General features: G+C 40.3%; 1 protein-coding gene across 5 annotated transcripts in view; it reads left to right on the top strand.

Moving 5' to 3' along the window:
• Window positions 1–9,239, top strand: part of LOC140201416 (BTB/POZ domain-containing protein 3) — an 84,907-nt gene extending 75,668 nt beyond the window's left edge. For all 5 annotated transcript variants that reach the window (XM_072265487.1, XM_072265486.1, XM_072265485.1 and 2 more), the window contains one exon: window positions 1,533–9,239. In XM_072265487.1, coding sequence (XP_072121588.1) covers window positions 1,533–2,565 — 1,033 coding nt within the window. In that variant the 3' untranslated portion in view covers window positions 2,566–9,239. The remainder of the gene's footprint in view (window positions 1–1,532) is intronic.
• Window positions 9,240–18,212: the final 8,973 nt, after the last annotated feature.

The following is an 18,212-nucleotide window of genomic DNA, read 5'->3' as shown; positions in this document are numbered from 1 at the left end:
TATAATGGATGTAGGAGTCCACATAAGAAGGAAATTTGGAGGGCAAAAAGAGGGTCAGGAAAGGAGAATCATAGAAAGGTCTACAACATAGTGGACAGTGAAGAAGATTGTCTAAGGACACTGCATAATCTGAATCAACTCAGTAAGGAGGCAAGGGAATGGCTGATGGAATTTATTTCAGGAAAAATGCAAAATGGTGCATTTTGGGAGGTTAACAAGGCCAGGGCATATACAGCAAATGGCAGGGCATGGAGAATCTTTGAACACTGAGGCCTTGGAGTGCAAGTACATTGTTCCCTGGAAGTGATAAAACAGGTAGACGAAGTGGTGAAGCAGCCATTGGGTATGCTTGCCTTCCAATGGCTGAGGCATTGAGTACAGGAATTGGCAAGTCATGTTACTGTTGTTCAAATCGTTGATTAGACCATACTATTGTGTGCCGCTCTCTCTCGCCACATTAAGGGTTAACTAAGCTAGATGCAATATAGATTCAAAGGTATGCTTTCTGCATGGGAGGGCTTGAATTATAAGTAGAGATTGAATAGACTGGGATTTTTTTTCATAAGCTGGAGGCTTTGGGTTGATTTTATAGAGGATTATAAGATTATGAGAATTACATTGGGTTGATAGTCTTCTCAGGGTAGGGAAGTCTATAACTAGAGACTGTAAATTTAAGGTGAGGGGAAAGATTTGGAAGGTATCGAGGAGCATGTTTTTATTACCACACTGACAGCAGTGGGCATGTGGAATCAGCTGCAGAGAGGTTAAAGGCCTGGATGGACTGCGCTTAGAGACGATATTTCCAGTTGTGGGAGAGCTTTAAGACCAGAGGGCACAGCATCAGAATAGAAGGACACCCCTTTAGAACAGAGATGAGGAGGAATTTATTTTACCAGAGGGCAGTGAATGTGCAGAATTCATTGCCGTAGACCGTTGTGGATGTGGGCTATATCTAAAGTGGAAGTTGATAGTTTCTTGATGTCAAAGTTTAGGGGAGAAAGTAGGAGAAAGGGGTTGAGAGGGAATAATAAGTCAATCATGAGTGAAAGGCAGAGCAGACTCAATGGGCTGAAAGACCTAATGCTACTCCTGTGCTTTATGGTTTATGGTCTTATAGAGACTGGTACTGCTACAACGTTTATAAGACATCTGGGCAGATGCATGGACAGGAAAGGTTCAGAGGGATAGGGGCCAAATACAGACAATAGACATCTTGTCAGCATGGATAAATTGGGAAATTGGCCTGTTTCTCTGCTGTATATCGCTAGGGATCTTTGATAAACGATAAGGCCAACTTCTGTTAAGAGGTTGCTAGGATGAGGGGGCTGAGGAAGGTAGATAAGCATATTTCTGTCTTTAATGGAGGTTTAATCAGGTCCCCATACCCCCATATTATAGTATCTGAACCAGATCTATTATGCTGGGATAAACCAGTTCATAGTAGGTGTCCACCTTGGGATAGCACAGGTAGTGAAGCATATAGATTGCATTCTTTCTCCCATGGTTAGTCACCTCTTGTTCTATTTTTGCAGGTACATCTACTGTGATGAAATTGAGCTAGCTGCAGATACGGTCCTGGCCACCCTCTATGCGGCCAAGAAGTACATTGTCCCTCACCTGGCTCGAGCTTGTGTTAACTTCCTGGAGACCAGCCTGAGTGCCAAGAATGCCTGCGTGCTGCTGTCCCAGAGCTGCCTCTTCGAGGAGCCCGACCTGACCCAGCGCTGCTGGGAGGTTATTGATGCCCAGGCTGAGCTGGCTTTGAAGTCTGAAGGTTTTTGTGACATTGACTATCAGACATTGCAGAGCATCCTGAACAGGGAGACTCTCAACACCAAGGAAATCACCCTGTTTGAGGCGGTGCTGAGCTGGGCAGAGATGGAATGCCACCGGCAGGAGCTGACCACCAGCATTGAGAACAAGCGCAAAGTCCTGGGCAAGGCACTGTATCTGATCCGCATCCCGGCCATGACACTGGACGACTTTGCCAATGGGGCGGCCCAGTCCGGGGTGCTGACGCTCAATGAGACCAATGACATCTTCCTGTGGTACACGGCGGCCAAGAAGCCGGAGCTGGAGTTCGTATGCCGGCCTCGCAAGGGCCTGGCGCCCCAGCGCTGCCACCGCTTCCAGTCGTGCGCCTACCGCAGCAACCAATGGCGCTACCGGGGCCGCTGTGACAGCATCCAGTTCGCTGTGGACAGGCGGGTCTTCGTTGCCGGCTTTGGCCTGTATGGCTCCAGTTGTGGCTCAGCCGAGTACAGCGCCAGTATCGAGCTGAAACGGCAGGGTCTCATTCTGGGCCAGAGCTTCAGCAAGTTCTACTCAGATGGTTCCAGCAACACCTTCCCCGTGTGGTTCGAACACCCGGTGCAGGTTGAGCCAGACATTTTCTACACAGCCAGCGTGGTGTTGGACGGCAATGAGCTGAGCTACTTTGGGCAGGAGGGGATGACTGAGGTGCAGTGCGGAAAGGTCACCTTCCAGTTTCAGTGTTCGTCAGACAGCACCAACGGTACAGGCGTACAAGGTGGACAACTCCCAGAGCTAATATTCTACGGCTAAAGGGCAACAATGACACACTGGAAAGCCTTCCAATTCGCACTTCGGTCTGCCTAGTGTAACCTGTACACAGTATGGAAATAATTGTAAACTTAAACACTTGCAGATGAGAAAAAGACACACCATGCTGCCTCTATAAGTGCTTTCCAGTCCAGTCCCAATCTCAAGCTCTCGGTCCAAAGTTTGCAAATTGCAGCATGTCAAGCGAGCATCTAAGTACTTTTTCTAAACTAGCAGCTCCGAGGTTTTTTTGCCTTGGAGCGTTCACAGGGAAGGAGAGCAGTCAGGGGACTATCTCCCGCTCCCAATTATTGTAAAGCACATTCAGAAAGCATGCATATGTATAGAATATGCCTCTGTTAAATGTGCCGATCCATAAGTGGTCAAATTTAAATTTATGCACATGACTTTCCTGCCTATTTTACAGGCAATGAATTCCAATTTTCATCGCATTTGAATGAGAAAAATTCTCCTAAGCACACCTTTTAATACACTTTCCAATCCCCTTTAATCTATGCCCCGATAAAGAACTCTCAAACACGTAAAGTAAGATCCCCTTAATTTAATATGCCCCTATTTTAATCTCTTCTCATACTTTTTGTTTCAGTTTTTCTAAATATTTAAAATCTAGCAAGTATTACAAATTGATGGTCTCTTGATCAACAGCTTCAGCTACATCCATATGCTGTTCTAAAAGCAACGCTAGCTGTTTCCCTTTTCTACGCAAATAATGGTTTATTTAAGGAAAGATGTACTGTCAAACTGTTCAAGTTGATTCCTGAGCTAAGAGTGCTAATTTATGAGCAGCTTGAGCCTGTATTCATTGGAGTTTAAAAGAAGCAGTTGTGATCTTACTGAAACCTGTAGGAATCCGGGGTGTGGCACTGACAGAGAGGTTGGGTGCAGACAGGGCAAACAGTGGACTTTTCCCCTTCCTGCATAATCTAGATTTATGAAGCATACTTTTAGGACACGGTGTCTCCTAATTTAACAGGCAGGAGGAAGAATATCTTTGAAGTTTTTTTGAAACGCTTGCTTCAGAATTCTGTGCAGGCTGAGTCATAAAATCTGTCCGAGGCCGAGCTAGATTGATGTTGGTTTTTAGGGAGTTAACTGTTGTCGAACTAGATAAGAAAGTGGAACTGAGACCAAGATGATGTCAGCCATGATCTCAATGAATAGTGGAACAAACTTCAAGGTAATTCTGTTCCTTTTATGTCCATGTATTTAATACTGTTTGGCTAGCCTATGTGTAAAAATTATATTCACCTATTCACCAGCAAAGGTGAAAGGTCTAGGACGTTCATTTTGTAATGGATTACTATAGCTATTGGGATACTGCCACAGAATGGACTGAATGGTCTGGCTTCCCTTACCTCCATCCTCTGCAAAGCACAGCTACAAATTTCTCCATCTTTCTTGTCCCCACTTGTCGTGATGTGTTGAAGTACCTTTTAATGGAGAACATATTTGACTTTGTTGCTGCCAAGGTAATGCAACGGGAGCACAGATAGCATGATTGAAATGGATAAACAGAATTTTAATATGTGCATGAAGGGATGAAAGCTTGTCAGCTGAAAGAGTGGGTGTAAGGATGCTCAAGTCTTCCAATGAGAGTTGAAGGGGTATACAACAGGAATTCTGTAGATGCTGAAAATTCAAGCAACACACATAAAAATTGCTGGTGAACGCAGCAGGCCAGGCAGCATCTCTAGGAAGAGGTGCAGTCGACATTTCAGGCCAAGACCATTTGTCAGGACTTTGTCTGTTTGTCCTGTTGAAGGGGTATAATCCTTTGTTTTTTTTTTACTGCACAACCAATGCTCAGGATAGAACATGAATCAGAAATTGTAGGTCGAAGTTACACTACAAAAACTTGAGCACAAAATCAGCCTGTCTCTCTATTCTAATAAGGGAGTGTTGATCTGCCAGAGGGACAGTCTTTTGCATGAGACATTAAATTGAAGCTCTGTCTGATCTCTCAGGTAGATGTACTAAATCATAAACACAAGACTGTCTGCAGGTTCTGGAAATCCAAAGCAACACACGCAAAATGCTGGAGAAACTCAGCAGGTCAGGCAGCATCAATGGAAATGAATAAACAGTTGATGTTTCAGGTCAGGACTCCGAATAAGGGTTTCTTTCCATAGATGCTGCCTGACCTGCTGAGTTCCTCCAGCATTTTGTGTGCGCTGTTTCAGATGTACAAGATACCCCGATGCTATTTGGAAAAGAGGCAGGATGATCCCCCTGGGATCCTGTCATAAGTCAATCAGCATTGGTAAAATAGGAAATTTCTAAACATTGTGAAAACAGTTTTTGCAAATCCTACTTGGGCAAGATTGGGTGGCGCATTTCCTCTGTTAGAAGAGTAATTAGAGAGGATGAAGGGTGATGTGGAAATCCCTTTTCCGTTTACCCATCTCAGTTAGAGTAACTGGGTTCTACCACAATTTCCTGTTGCTAGAATCACTGAATCCTATAATTTTGGTCAGCCTTCTAGACACTTGTCAGCAGTGATAGTGGGAGATCAGAATGCATATTCTTTGCTTCTGTCTCACCCCTTCCCTTGACAATCTAATGTAGAAGCAAAGGGACAGTATCTATTCTGATATGAGATCATGGACTTGAAGCATTACCCTTGTTTCTCTCTTTATTGACGCTACCTAACCTGCCAAGTCTCTCCAGCATCTACTATCGTTTGTACATTTGTGGTATACCAGTATCTACCTCTAGTTTACTTGAGTTGGTCTGTAGACCGATATGACCATTTTTCCTATGCATAGAATGTGTTAAAGAGAACAAAAAACTGAAAATCAAATTTGCAAGAAAATGTTTTGAATTACAGTAAATGTATTTCATCTCCAGAATAATTTAACTGATCAGAATGTGCTGGCCATTGTCCTATTAAATTGTGTGGGAGGATGAAAAGGCAGCAGAAATCAATGGTAGGTTGATGTAATAAAGAATACTGTAATCATCTTCCAAGAGTCCTTCATACAAAGCAAATGAACCTTGTAAATAGAGATTAGTTTGGCTACACTTTTTACAGTCTAATAATTAAGACCTTGCAAGGTCTCTGGAGATTTTTTCCCTTTTCGTTCACTAGCCACTGGCAATACATTTTTGATCATATAGCAAGATACAAGAAAAAGAGAAATGATAATACTTTATTAATTAAGTTAAGAGAAACTTACTGAAACATTGACATGAAGCTTGTATGTGCTGACAGTTGGGTAAGGCTTTGCCTCCAGTCCCCAGTTCACCTAATATTAGTTCAGGGGTGATCTAGTTGAACAGTTTCAGATATTTAGAGGACTTGATAGTAGACAGAGAGAGACCATATGCTTCTCATTGGAGAAATCCAGAATAATTGATTAGAACCTTAATTTGAATGGTGTCATTTGCTGTGTTAGGGTGTCAAGAAGCACTTCCTCACACTAAGAACGGTGGGAATCTGGAAGCATCCTGCTTCAGAGCTGCAACCCCACCAACACCTAACCCCAACATTCTACCACCACCTACCCCAACAACCCTGCTGTCTCTACCAAAAACAAAATTTCAACTCTGGAGATCATTGAAAAAAATCAAAATAGAAATCATTTGGCTTTTGTTTACCAAGGGAGTAAGGGTTAATAAACCAAAGTAGTTGGAAAGCCAATGTCCAGAAAACCCATGATCTAATAGAATGATGAAGCAGACCCAAGGAGATAGATCACCTCATCCCATTCCTGTCATCTGAAGAGCAAACTACTCCATCATTTGCCTAGATAATATTCAAATATTCATATTTTTGAATTGCATGCTCAAAATAAAAATATATTAAATCAAAGGAGAATATTTGAAATTGCCATCTGTGCACAGACTTAAGGAAAAATGTGAAAGTCTAAAAAAGACCATATTGTTATCAGGGCAGAGGAGTCAGTTATATCTTGTATTTGTTTGTGGATCAGAGACAGCACTGGTAAGGCAGACATTTATTGCCCATACTTAATTTCATCTGAATTAAGTGACCTATTTCTAAGCAGAGACCATCAAACATGTTCAGTTCTTTAGAGAGATTGGGATAGGGTTGAGAAATAACCAAACAAGATTTTTCAAAATGATCACATTTGAAAGTAATTGATTATAGATCAACAATCATAGTTATTGGCCAAAGAGCTTGACAGTTAATTCCATAAATAATTTTGAAAAAAATTGAGTAAGGAATTGAGGATGAAGAACTTATCAACTTTGAACAAAAAATGAGGGTGATGAACTAAGCACATCTTTTTCAAAAGGGTCTACATTGACCCGATGGGCCAAATGGTCTCTTTTTGTGTTCTAGATTCTTATCATTTCACAATCAGCTTTTGGGGAAAGTTTTAGCACGATATTGTTGGACAGCTTTTCAAGGCCAGCATTCATTTTGAAGTCTGGAAGGGGAATTATGGTGTCAGTAATTAATGAGAACAGACAGTAACTACTGATTTAGCTCATCTATACCAGATTAAAAATAGCAGCTTCAAAGTCTAATGGACATAATGTGCTTAGCTGACAGAAGCCATGAAATCAGGACAGATACCCTTGAAGTTATTTGTTAGACACATCACGAACTTGCATCAAAAACGTACAGTACCACTTGGGACAACTATCTCTTTTAATCGGCTTCATAAAAGCTATAACAAAGTAATGGATGTCACTTCCTTCGGTTACTTATCTAAATCTTATTATGGGAATCAATCATAAAACCAATGAATGACAGAGAATGGAGGTAGGAGGCCATTCAGCCCAATATACCTGTGCCAGCTCTTTAAAGGAAATAACTAATAGTCCTTCTCAGTATTAGGTTTATTTTCCATCCTCAAATAATGTGTTTTTTAGGAAGTTACTACTTATTCTGAAAATTAGCATGCAGTTGCACCTGGTAATAAGGAGTGAAATGTGAGTCTTTATTGCAAAGAAAATGGAATGCAAATATAGGAAAGAACGGTGCTGAGACCTGGTTAGGCCACACCAGGAGTACTACAGGTAATTTTGGTAAGTTTATATAAGGAGGGGTTTATTTGCCTTTAAAGTAATACAGGGAAGGTTTACTAGGTTGATTCCTGTGAGGAAGCAGGTAATAGATTAATCAAATATAATTTGAGTTTATAAGATTGAAAGGTAGTCTTTATTGAAACCTGGGTTTCTTAGGGATCTTGACAGGAAGGATTTTTCCCTGGTGGGGAAGTCCAGAACTACAGGGCATAACCTCAGGATGAGGGTTGGTTACTTAAGGCTGAATTGAGGAGGCATTTCTGAAGATTTAAACATTAGCTTTATTTGTTACATGTGCATCGAAACGTATGGTGAAACGCTTCATTTACGCCAATGGCCAACACAGTCCAAAAACGTGTTGAGGGCAGCCCACAATTGTCGCCATGCTTCTGGCACCAGCGTAGCATGCCCACAACTTACTAATCCTTAACCGTATGTCTTTGGAATGTGGGATGAAACTGGAGCACCCATGGCCACAGGGAGAATGTACAAACTCCTTATGGACAGCGGCAGGAATTGATCTCTAATCGCTAATCCCAAGCACTGTAGTAGTGTTACTCTAACTGCTACGCCACCGTGCTGAGTGATGTAAATCCTTAGAGTTACCTTCTCTTGAGAGCTCTAAATGATGAGATAGGTTTTCAGAATACTGTGGGAACTGAGGAATATGGGGTAAGGCAAGAACGTGGAATTGAGGCCAAAGGTCAAATCTGCCATGAATTTAAGTGGCAGAATAGGGTCAAGGCATAGGACCTACCCGTGTACTTACATGTTATACTGCTGCATTCATCTCCATTCTGATCAGGATATGTTGTGTCACCTCATCTTTTAAATAGGATCTTGGCCATTCCTAGGAATAATAATACATCACCACATTTTTAAAAACCTTGGATTTCCTAATAGTTCTCCCAGTTTTGTTTTTTTTACGTTAATGGCTAAATGATACCATATTTCAGTTTATTTAGACCAAATGGTCTTGTAATACAGATAAGCCGCCAAAGTTAAAACTACTCCCCGTTATAATAGTTGCTTTGAAGCTTTGCAAGTAAATGATACAAACTGCTTGTGGGAGTGTATCACAAATTTGCTGATTATTGCAGCTCTGCATTTTAGTTTGATTTGCAAACCATAACAGTTATATTTCATACTTGAACAAGCATCTGGCTAGACCAATGCTGTTTCGATAGAAGAATTAAAGTGTTTATGGACCTACTAACTGAAGTGAAATGTGATTTCTTTTTTTCTAAAAAAAAATGGCAATTTGATAAGGAAGAATGTTATTGTGGTATGTAGTTAATTTCACAGCTTTTTTAAAAAAAGAAACATTCATTTGTTACTGCATTGTATATTGCTCCTGTGAAAATGGTGAAGTAACAAATTTTATTTGTGCATCAGTCTGGCACTGTATGTTTCAGTGAAATCTATACATATCTATAACTAAAATCGTTTCCCAAAGTACATATTTGACACTGATTATATAGTTTCTTAAATTGTGGTTGGCAACTGAAGTCTTTGTGAAGATGATAAAGTACCTCAAGCTTGAAATTGTTGTACCTTCACATGCTGTAATGAAGCAGTTTGAATGTTGTTAGACAGATGAATGTGTAGGATTTATTAAAATTTCAAAGGGAAATAAAGAAAGCTGGTTCTTTGTTGTCTGCTAGATGCATCTAAAATACTGCATTTTCACTTTGTTCATCCTTTTCTTGCTACCTGGAAGCCAAAATCCATGACCTTTTCCTTTGCTTGGTGTTCATCTGAAAGAATTTCTTTCAGTGCAGTTTTACGGAGGAAGGTTTCCCTTTTATTGATACTTATTTGCCAGAATCTAACTCTTATAAAAAGAACTTGAGTCGTATTCATGAATGGTGAAACATGTCCATTTGTGGCATGCCCCTAGCCTTGTAATTTCTTTTGGAAGAGAAAATGTGAGAAGACCGTGGAGGACATACTTAGTCCTGTTCTAGTGCACCAGTAATGTTAGCATTGGCATGTGTACGGTGCTTCTCCAGGGAGACTTTAGACATACTATCGAGTTTGAAGTCACCACAGGGAATTATGGCAATAATTCCATGAGAACATATGAATCTTTAGCTTCCTCTAAATCATTATTGTAGAACTCTTTCCAATAGTAACAGATGCTGTATTGTATTGACTTTTACTGGAAAACCATAAGTTGGATTGCATGAACATCACCCCTAAAATAGTGAGGAACACATCAATACTGCAACCCGTTATTGTGACCATTTCAGGGAAAATTCTGATGAAATTTGGCTTTAATTTCTTATGGCAAGTTTCCAACAGATTACACTGAACCATTAACTCATCACAAACCCAACTATCAGTATTAGCACTTAACTATTTATAACTGAGGATGTTCTTCTATAGAAATGTGTCAAAAAAAAGCCTTTTAAAGAACTGTGAAGAATCCTTAAGCATCATAGTTGAAGCAATATAAATCCAGATCCTCAAACTCAATGTACTGCCCTAAATTCAGATATTAAATAACCTACAATATACAGCATAGAAATACTCATATCGGGAAGAGTTTCATGAAAGCATCAAGTTGTTCTTCAAGGCAAACAACTGACGAAGGGTCTTGGCCTGAAACGTCAACTGTACCTCTTCCTAGAGATGCTGCCTGGCCTGCTGCGTTCACCAGCAATTTTGATGTGTGTTGCCTAAGTTGTTCTTCAACATGAGATGCTGAAAATCCAAAGTAACAAAAGGAAAATGCTTGAGGAACTGGGAAGGTCAGGCAACATCTATGTGGAGAAATGAGCAGACTCAGCCCAAAACATCGATTGTTTGTTCCTCTCCATAGATGTTGCCTGATATGCTGACTTCCAACAGCATTTTGTGAAATTGTTCTTAAACCCAGCTAGTTTACCGTTGTTCTATAGGGAAGGAAATTTTCCCAGCCTGGATTTCTATGACTCCAAACCTACAATAATGATTGTTTGGTAACTTTTGTCTGAAAGGCCAACATAATTATTAGTTACAGTAAGCTGTCCTCTTCATCACCTATACAAAGGCAATTTGAGCATGTGGCTCATCACTACTTTCTCAAGGGCATTAAGGGCTGCCCTTGCTCACAAATTCACAAGTACCTCAGGAGAACTAATAAAAGAAGCACATGGGATCCTAAAGAGACAGACACTAAGTACTTATGTAACAAAATACAAAAAACTCAGAATGTGGTCTTGTCCATTTCATTCGCTCCAAGATGTTTCCTTGGAGGTGGAGGGGATAGGTGTGTACAGGTGCCGGTTACTGATCTCAGATTGGAAGCAAAGCTATGGGAGAAATATCATCCAATCTGCTTCATTGGAAAAGAAGAAATTACTGAAAACCAGCATTGCATGTACAGTAAATAAAGGACTCAATACCGGACATAGGACTCCTCAAGGAATGAGTGTGGCAGGTGTTCCTTCAAGATCCTTCCTGCTCCATTATCCATAATAGGTACCACTGCACCATGTAGACACTACTAGAGTTTCCCAGCTCCTCACCATTATGAAGTCTTGGCTTATTGATCTACAACACAGAGCCAAAGAGTGGGTACAGCTCAGAAGGAGGTAATTTGTTCCATCGTGTCATCACAGGTTTTCTACCAGAACAACTCATTAAATCCACTGCCAAGCACATCCATCTTCCCAGCCACAACTCTGTTGAAGGGCTGGGATTGGGATGGTGGATGGGAGTGGAACTAATGAGTTTGTAGCTTTGCAAATATTTCTTCGCCATGTATTTACTCAATCCTCTCTCAAATGCTAAAGCCAATCCTGTCTCTCCACAACATCAGCAGGCAGGTATTCCAAACACGTACTGCATATTCCTCATGTCACAGTTCATTTTCTTTCTCTTTATTATTACACCCGTGACTTTTAGTCCTTGAACATTGCATTCACGGGAAAAGTGGAAGAGCATGCTGTTACCCACTCTGTTCTACAGTCAGTGGTCACTTTATTTGCTACTCACTGTACCTAATAAAGTGACCACTGAGTATGTTTGTGGCCTTCAGCTGCTGTAGCCCATCAAAGTTTGACATGTTTTAAGTTCATAGATAATCTGCATGATTATTTGAGTTACTGTCAGCTTGAACCAGTTTGGCCATTCTCTGACCTCTCTCATTAATGAGATGTTTTCTCCCACAGAACTGCCGCTCACTGGATGTTTTGTTTCTGGTACCATTCTGACAGTTGTGCATGAAAATTCCAGGAGATCAGCAGATTCTGTGATACTCAAATCACCCTATCTGGTACCAAAAATCATTCCAAAGTCAAAGTCACTTAGATCACATTTCTTCCCCATTCTGATGTTTGGTCAGAACAACCAAGTCTCTTGACCATGTCTGGATGCTTTTATGCATTGAGCTGCTGTCACATGATTGGCTGATTAGATATTTGCATTAACTAATAGCTTACGGGTGTACCTAATAAAGTGGCCACTGAGTGTATCTATTTCTTTCAAATTACCACCCCCCCCACCTCCATTCCACCTCAATAAAACAGGTCCACCCTCTCTAATTTATCCTAGTAACTTAACTCACTTGGCTTAGGAGCCATTCTTGTATATCTTTTCTGGACACTTGCCAATGCTTTTCTATAATGTGCTGGCCAGAAATGAATAAAATACTTCATTTGAAGCTGGACAAATGTTGTAAAGGTTCAGAATGGCTTCCCTGTTTTTATACTCGACACCTCTACTAATAAAGCACAGAACTGTGTTTGCTTTATTAACTACTTCTCAACATGTTCTGCCACTTTCAATGCTTTATGCTCAGGTCTCTCTGCCCCTGCACGTCTGCCAGACTTTAGTCTATTCATCCCTCTGAATCTTTGACTTGACTTCAGTCAGTCATGACTGGCAAAGTGTTTGAATTCTTCATGAATTTACAACTAGGTCTATTATTCCGTTTCACCATGCCACTAGAGATCAGTTTTGGTCTTGTGGAACTCAGCTGATCAGAATCCACTTAAATGCAGCAATCTGATTCCATGGTATAAATCAACCAATTGACAGCCGTTATATCAATTCTGTGATGCAGTTCAGTATTTTGTTTTGTTTCTCATAGAATACTACCAGTATCGGGAAGAGTGACATGAAAACATTCAGCCCACAATGTTGTGCCAATCTTGATACCATTTTATATTAAATACCCTGTGTATCATACATATCCATGCCCCTCATTTTCATGTATCTATCTAAAAACATCTTAAACTCCACCAGACTTTCTGATTCCATTACTGCTCTTGCTAAAAATATCTAGCCCCTCGTGTCACCTTTAAATACGTACCCCTCTTCTGGTGTTTGACATTTCTAGCCTGGGGAAAACATTCTGACTGTCTAGCTACTTATGCCCCTTATAGAGTAAAAACTTCTATCAGGTCTTCCCTCAGCTCTGATGGTCTAGAGAGAACAACCAAGTTTGTCCAACCTTTCCTTATAGCTCATACCCTCTAATCCTGGTAGCATTTTGGTAAACCTCTTCTGCACCCTCTCTATAGCCTCCGTATCCTTCCCTTATGGGAAAACAGAACTGCATTCAATACTCCAAGTGCATTCTGACAAAAATTTTATACAGCTGCAGCATGACCTCCTTACTTTTATACTCAATACCCCTACCGACGGCAAGCACACCATACACTTTCTTTACCACCTCATCTACTTGCATAGCCACTTTCACTGAACTATGGACCTGAACTCAAGATTCTTTTCTGCAACAATGCTGTTAAGGTCTCTGCCATTAATTGGGTACTTTCTTCTTTCATTTGACTTCCCAAAGAGCAACAGTTCACATTTGCCTAGATTAAACTCCATCTAACACTTCTCTTTCTATGTCTCTAACTGATCTATATCCTGTTGTATTCTTTGATAGCTGTTGACACTGTCCAATAAACTTAGTGTCATCTGCAAACCTGCTAATACACCTGGCTACATTTTCATCCAGATTATTGATATATATATATATAGCAAATAACAGAGGGTCCCAGCATCAATATCTGCAGAATACCACCGGCCATGGATCTCCAGCCTGAGTAACTGCCTTCCATCCCTACTCCTTGTCTTCTATGGGCAAGCTAGGTCTGAATCAAGCCTTGCAATTCTCCTTGATGCCATGTGGATAACATCCACTGCCTCCCCCTCATCAAGCTCCTTTGTCACCTCCTCAGGAAACTAAATCAAGCTTATAAGCCATGACATGCCCTTCACAATCCCTAAACAGTCTATGCTTTTCCAAATTTGCATAAATCCTTGGGGACTTATCCAACTTGACACTTTTCAGAAGACACAGCATAAACTTCTCCTTAAACTCAAAGTGTACCAACACAAGAGCATGCCCACCTCTGCCTTCTCTATCCTTCAAGTCCTTCTCCCCAATAAATACCAAGACAAAGTATTCATTCAGTACCTCAGCTACTTGCTCTGACTCCAAACACAAATCCCCTCCTTTATCCTTGAGTGGACCTACCATCTCCTTAGTTATTTAGTTTTTTCTTAATGCAATGGATTCCAGTCACATTGGGACCACTACATTTTGGCCCAATTAGTCAAAGTTTCATGGAAATAGTCAAAAATGTATGTAATTTTTACTAATTCCTAATTTGAACTAATTAGAACACTACTAATACTACTACAGTACTATAAAATTGTTTATTTGTTATTAGCAGAGGAATTCATCCAGTGTATGCTGGTGCGTTCTTTGGATTGACTGTAAATGAATAAAATCAGTGCAGAGACCAAGAGCAGATAGTAGCCTGCCTTCATAAAATGTTTTCCATGATTGAATCCTCCAAATCTTCATTTTCATTGTAACATTGAAGATGATTGAAAATACCTTAAAATTCCTCATAGTTCCTAACTTGATTAAGTAGTAAAATCATCCATTTTAACTCCCGACTGTTTCTGGCATCTCCAATCCTGAATGCTTGAAACCCTCAGTGAGCAAAACAGTTTTGAATTGTCTTACTGCTTATTTCTTGCCAAATGTCAGTGACAAAAATCTGTCCTCTTTGAACATAAACACACACAAATGACGCTATTTAAAAATTGTTCACTCTAAGCACGGTGTAGTACCTGTCACAGAAGTGTGCACAACTGACGCTAGTTAGAAACTGTTCGGCAACGATCCAACAGTTCCAATTAAGCAGCATAGTGTCTCAAATAAATGAGGAGAATCCTAGCTATTTCCTCAATTAGTTTTTGTTCTTTAAGAGTTGCGGCTGCCCCAATTAACCAAAATCCACTGTATAAGTATAATATTTCATTGCCGCTTTTAGCCTTGCTAATCGCCTGATTAAGAACTTTCCTGCTATCTTTAAATTCCCCAAGGGCCCAGTCTGATTTTAACTTCTGAATCCTAATGTATGCTTCCTTTTTCTTTCTGACATAATTTAGCACCTCTTAGGGCATCCAAAGCCCCCTTCCTTAGCTTGCCATTTTTGTCCTTCTTCCTTACCGAAACACGTTGATCCTGAACTCTGGTCGCCTGGTCTTTAAACAACTCAGATGTATACATGTCCCACAGATGCTGTTCTCAATCAGTAACATTAGCTCCTGTCTTATACTGTCATAATTTGTTCTCCCACCAATTTAGTACCTATCAGCACTCACAACTATATTAAAGCACAAAGGTGTTGTGGCTACTATTCCCAAAATGTTCACACCCTATCAGGTCTGTCACCTGGCCCAGATCATTTCCCAAAACCAAATGCAGTATGTTTTCTCCTCGAGTTGGACTCTTCACATATGGATTGATGAACCACTCTTGGATGTAATTGTGGCATTTTATCAAATGTGGCACACATCCTCAACAAGACTATCATGATTCAGGTCAGTGATTTGAGGTCAGACGAACAATTGTGAACAGTATCTAATGATTAGCTTCCACTGAACAACAAATCGACCTAGAGAGAAGAGCTCAGAACAGAAGAGATACAAGTTGGCTGCAGTGAAGACACGTTGAGCACAGAGCCCGCAGGTACACACACAAAGCGCTGGAGGAACTCAGCAAGTCAGAGTGCGACTATGAAGGGAATAAAAAATAACACACCCAAAATTATGGAGGAACTCAGCAGTCAGGCAGGAAATTAAGCACTTCTTCCCTTTTCCCTACCTTCTTATTTTCACTCTTGCCCCCTTCATTCCCAGTCCTGATAAAGCATCTTGGCCCAAAAGGTTGGCTGTTTATTCCACTCCATAGATGCTGTCTGATTTGCTGAGTTCCTCCAACATTTTGCATATGTTGCTCAAGGCAAATGGAGTTCTGGATTTTTAATGTGTGAAAAAAATGTTTGCCATTTGTCAGCTTTGGCTCACTCAGGCATCCAAGTCTGAACTTTCATATCCAACTCCAAAGCACAAAAATTTAAGATGACACCTAAGTCCAGAATGATAGAGTACCACAATCAGACTATTTTTCAATGTAATGTTACACTTATCTGGGCCACTCTATCTTTCTAGTGTAATAAAATCCCATGGTGCTTTTCAAAGAAAAGTGGAGCATTGTTGCTAAGGACCTGACATTGACCAACAAGCACAATTTATTTAGTTATTACCATGCTACTGCTGATGAGAGCACGCTGTGCACAATTTGGCTGCTGCATTTCCTGCATTGCTGCCATGGTGTCAATTCAAAGTGCACCATTAGCTGCAAAGCACTTTGAGGCATCTTGAATAGATCACAAAACAGCAAGCTGAATGTAAAATGGAAATAAACAAGCTTTCTTTCAATGCATTGGAATAAGTTCATACCTTAAGAGTATTAAATATATGGGCTGGTGGTGTACATGTGGCAGTCCTCATTTCTTTAAGTGCATCACAGAAATGGCATCAGTAATTTGACCTAATCTTAGCTGAGGTAGTTTTTACAGTTACTTGAATTGAAACACTTGAGCTGAATATTCATGGATTGGTGACCCCTGCATCATATTTTCAGACTTAAATGTGTATGCAAAACGTCAGCTTAGTTCATTGCCAAAATGTTACCTCCAGGCCTAACTTCCCCCATTAAATCTCTAGAAGAACCAATCAGGCTTTAATTGTTTTTTCAGTACTGCAACATGATTAATACATTTACCTGCAGTACAGAAATTCATCATCCTTGCTTTGATTATCTTTTTAGTGTTTATAATGCGAGATTATTATCCTCAGCTGGTTTTACAACCTCTTACCAGTTGCTGTCTTTAGAGCCAATGGAATTTTCAAGCACGGGAAAATCAGATGCTGGAAATCCAAAGCAACACACACAAAATGCTGGAGGAACTCAGCAAGCCAGGCAGCACCTTCAGTTTTCAAGACTAATCTACCCAGGAATCTGAAATGTTTAGCCATCTGCTTTAGAGGAACTTCCTTCTTTATTTTTACTCGGGACACACAAGATCGTTTTGTCAATTTGCATAGAATTAATTGAACTCATATTTTGTTCACTTATGGTTATTTTTATCTCATGTTCCAATGAACTCCCACCAGATCATTCTCTTTGAATAAATATAACTTTTCTGAAATAGGATAAATTACCAGAGGAGTTACTAAAATTAAACATTACAATGATCACATTTATCCAGGTGTACGACAAATGGAGAGTAGACATTGACAAAGGATCAGTTCCGCATGGTAAATCTATTAAAAATTGCCCTTTAAAAAAACAGGAAGCAGCCGTCCAACCTTTTGAGAACACTGTGCCATTCCTTAAGAGCATGTATGATCTTCTACCTCAGTGCCATTTTGTAGCAGTATCCATATGTCTCCTGATTCTCTTAGTGTCCAGAAATGTATTGATCTGGCTTTTCAATAAACACAATGACACTTGTCCCCTAGTCCTAGACAGCCCACAGTCAGAGGAAATATCCATGCTGCATTTAACCTAGTTCTCTCCATCATGCTCCCATAACACTGAATGTGAAAGGAATCATTAGACAAGCATGTGTTTTTGGTGAGCTTGGGTTCCTACTAATGGATGAGTTAAAATCCAATATGATGAAGGCACTGCTACAATTATAATCTGATTTTACTATCGTAACATTGCCTTTTCTATCCCCAGTTGTAATTTATGTCCTACTCCCTAGCTACTGTTCAGGACAAACAACAGAAAATCTGCAGGCGCTGGAAATCTAAGCAACACACTCAAAATGCTGAAGGATTTCAGCAGGCCAGGCAGCATTATGGAAAAGAGTAAACAGTCAACGGCTCAGCCTGAAATGTCGACTGTTTACTCTTTTCCATAGATGCTGCCTGGCCTGCTGAGTTCCTCCAGCATTTTAGGTGCATTGCTACTGTCCATGGACCTGTATATACTGCAACTCCTATCAGGGTTTTTTTTACAGTTGCAGTTTCTTAACTCTACCTGCAAGGATTCTACATCTTCTGATCCTATGCCACCTCTTTCTAAGGATTTGATTTCATTTTTAGTCAACAGAGACACGTCATCCCCTCAGCCTACCTGCCTGTACTTTCAATACAATGTGCATCCTAGGATGTCAAGCTCCCAACTATAATCTTTATACTTTATGCTTTATTGTTGCCAAACAATTGATACTAGAGCATACAATCATCACAGCGATATTTGATTCTGCGCTTCACACTCCCTGGAGTACAAATCTATAGTAAATATTAAAAATTTAAATTAT

The sequence above is a fragment of the Mobula birostris genome, chromosome 8 (genome assembly GCF_030028105.1).
Source record: "Mobula birostris isolate sMobBir1 chromosome 8, sMobBir1.hap1, whole genome shotgun sequence".
Lineage (NCBI taxonomy): Eukaryota > Metazoa > Chordata > Chondrichthyes > Myliobatiformes > Myliobatidae > Mobula > Mobula birostris.
The sequence above is the reverse complement of the archived record's forward strand: the minus strand, read 5'-3'. Positions and strand labels throughout refer to the sequence as shown.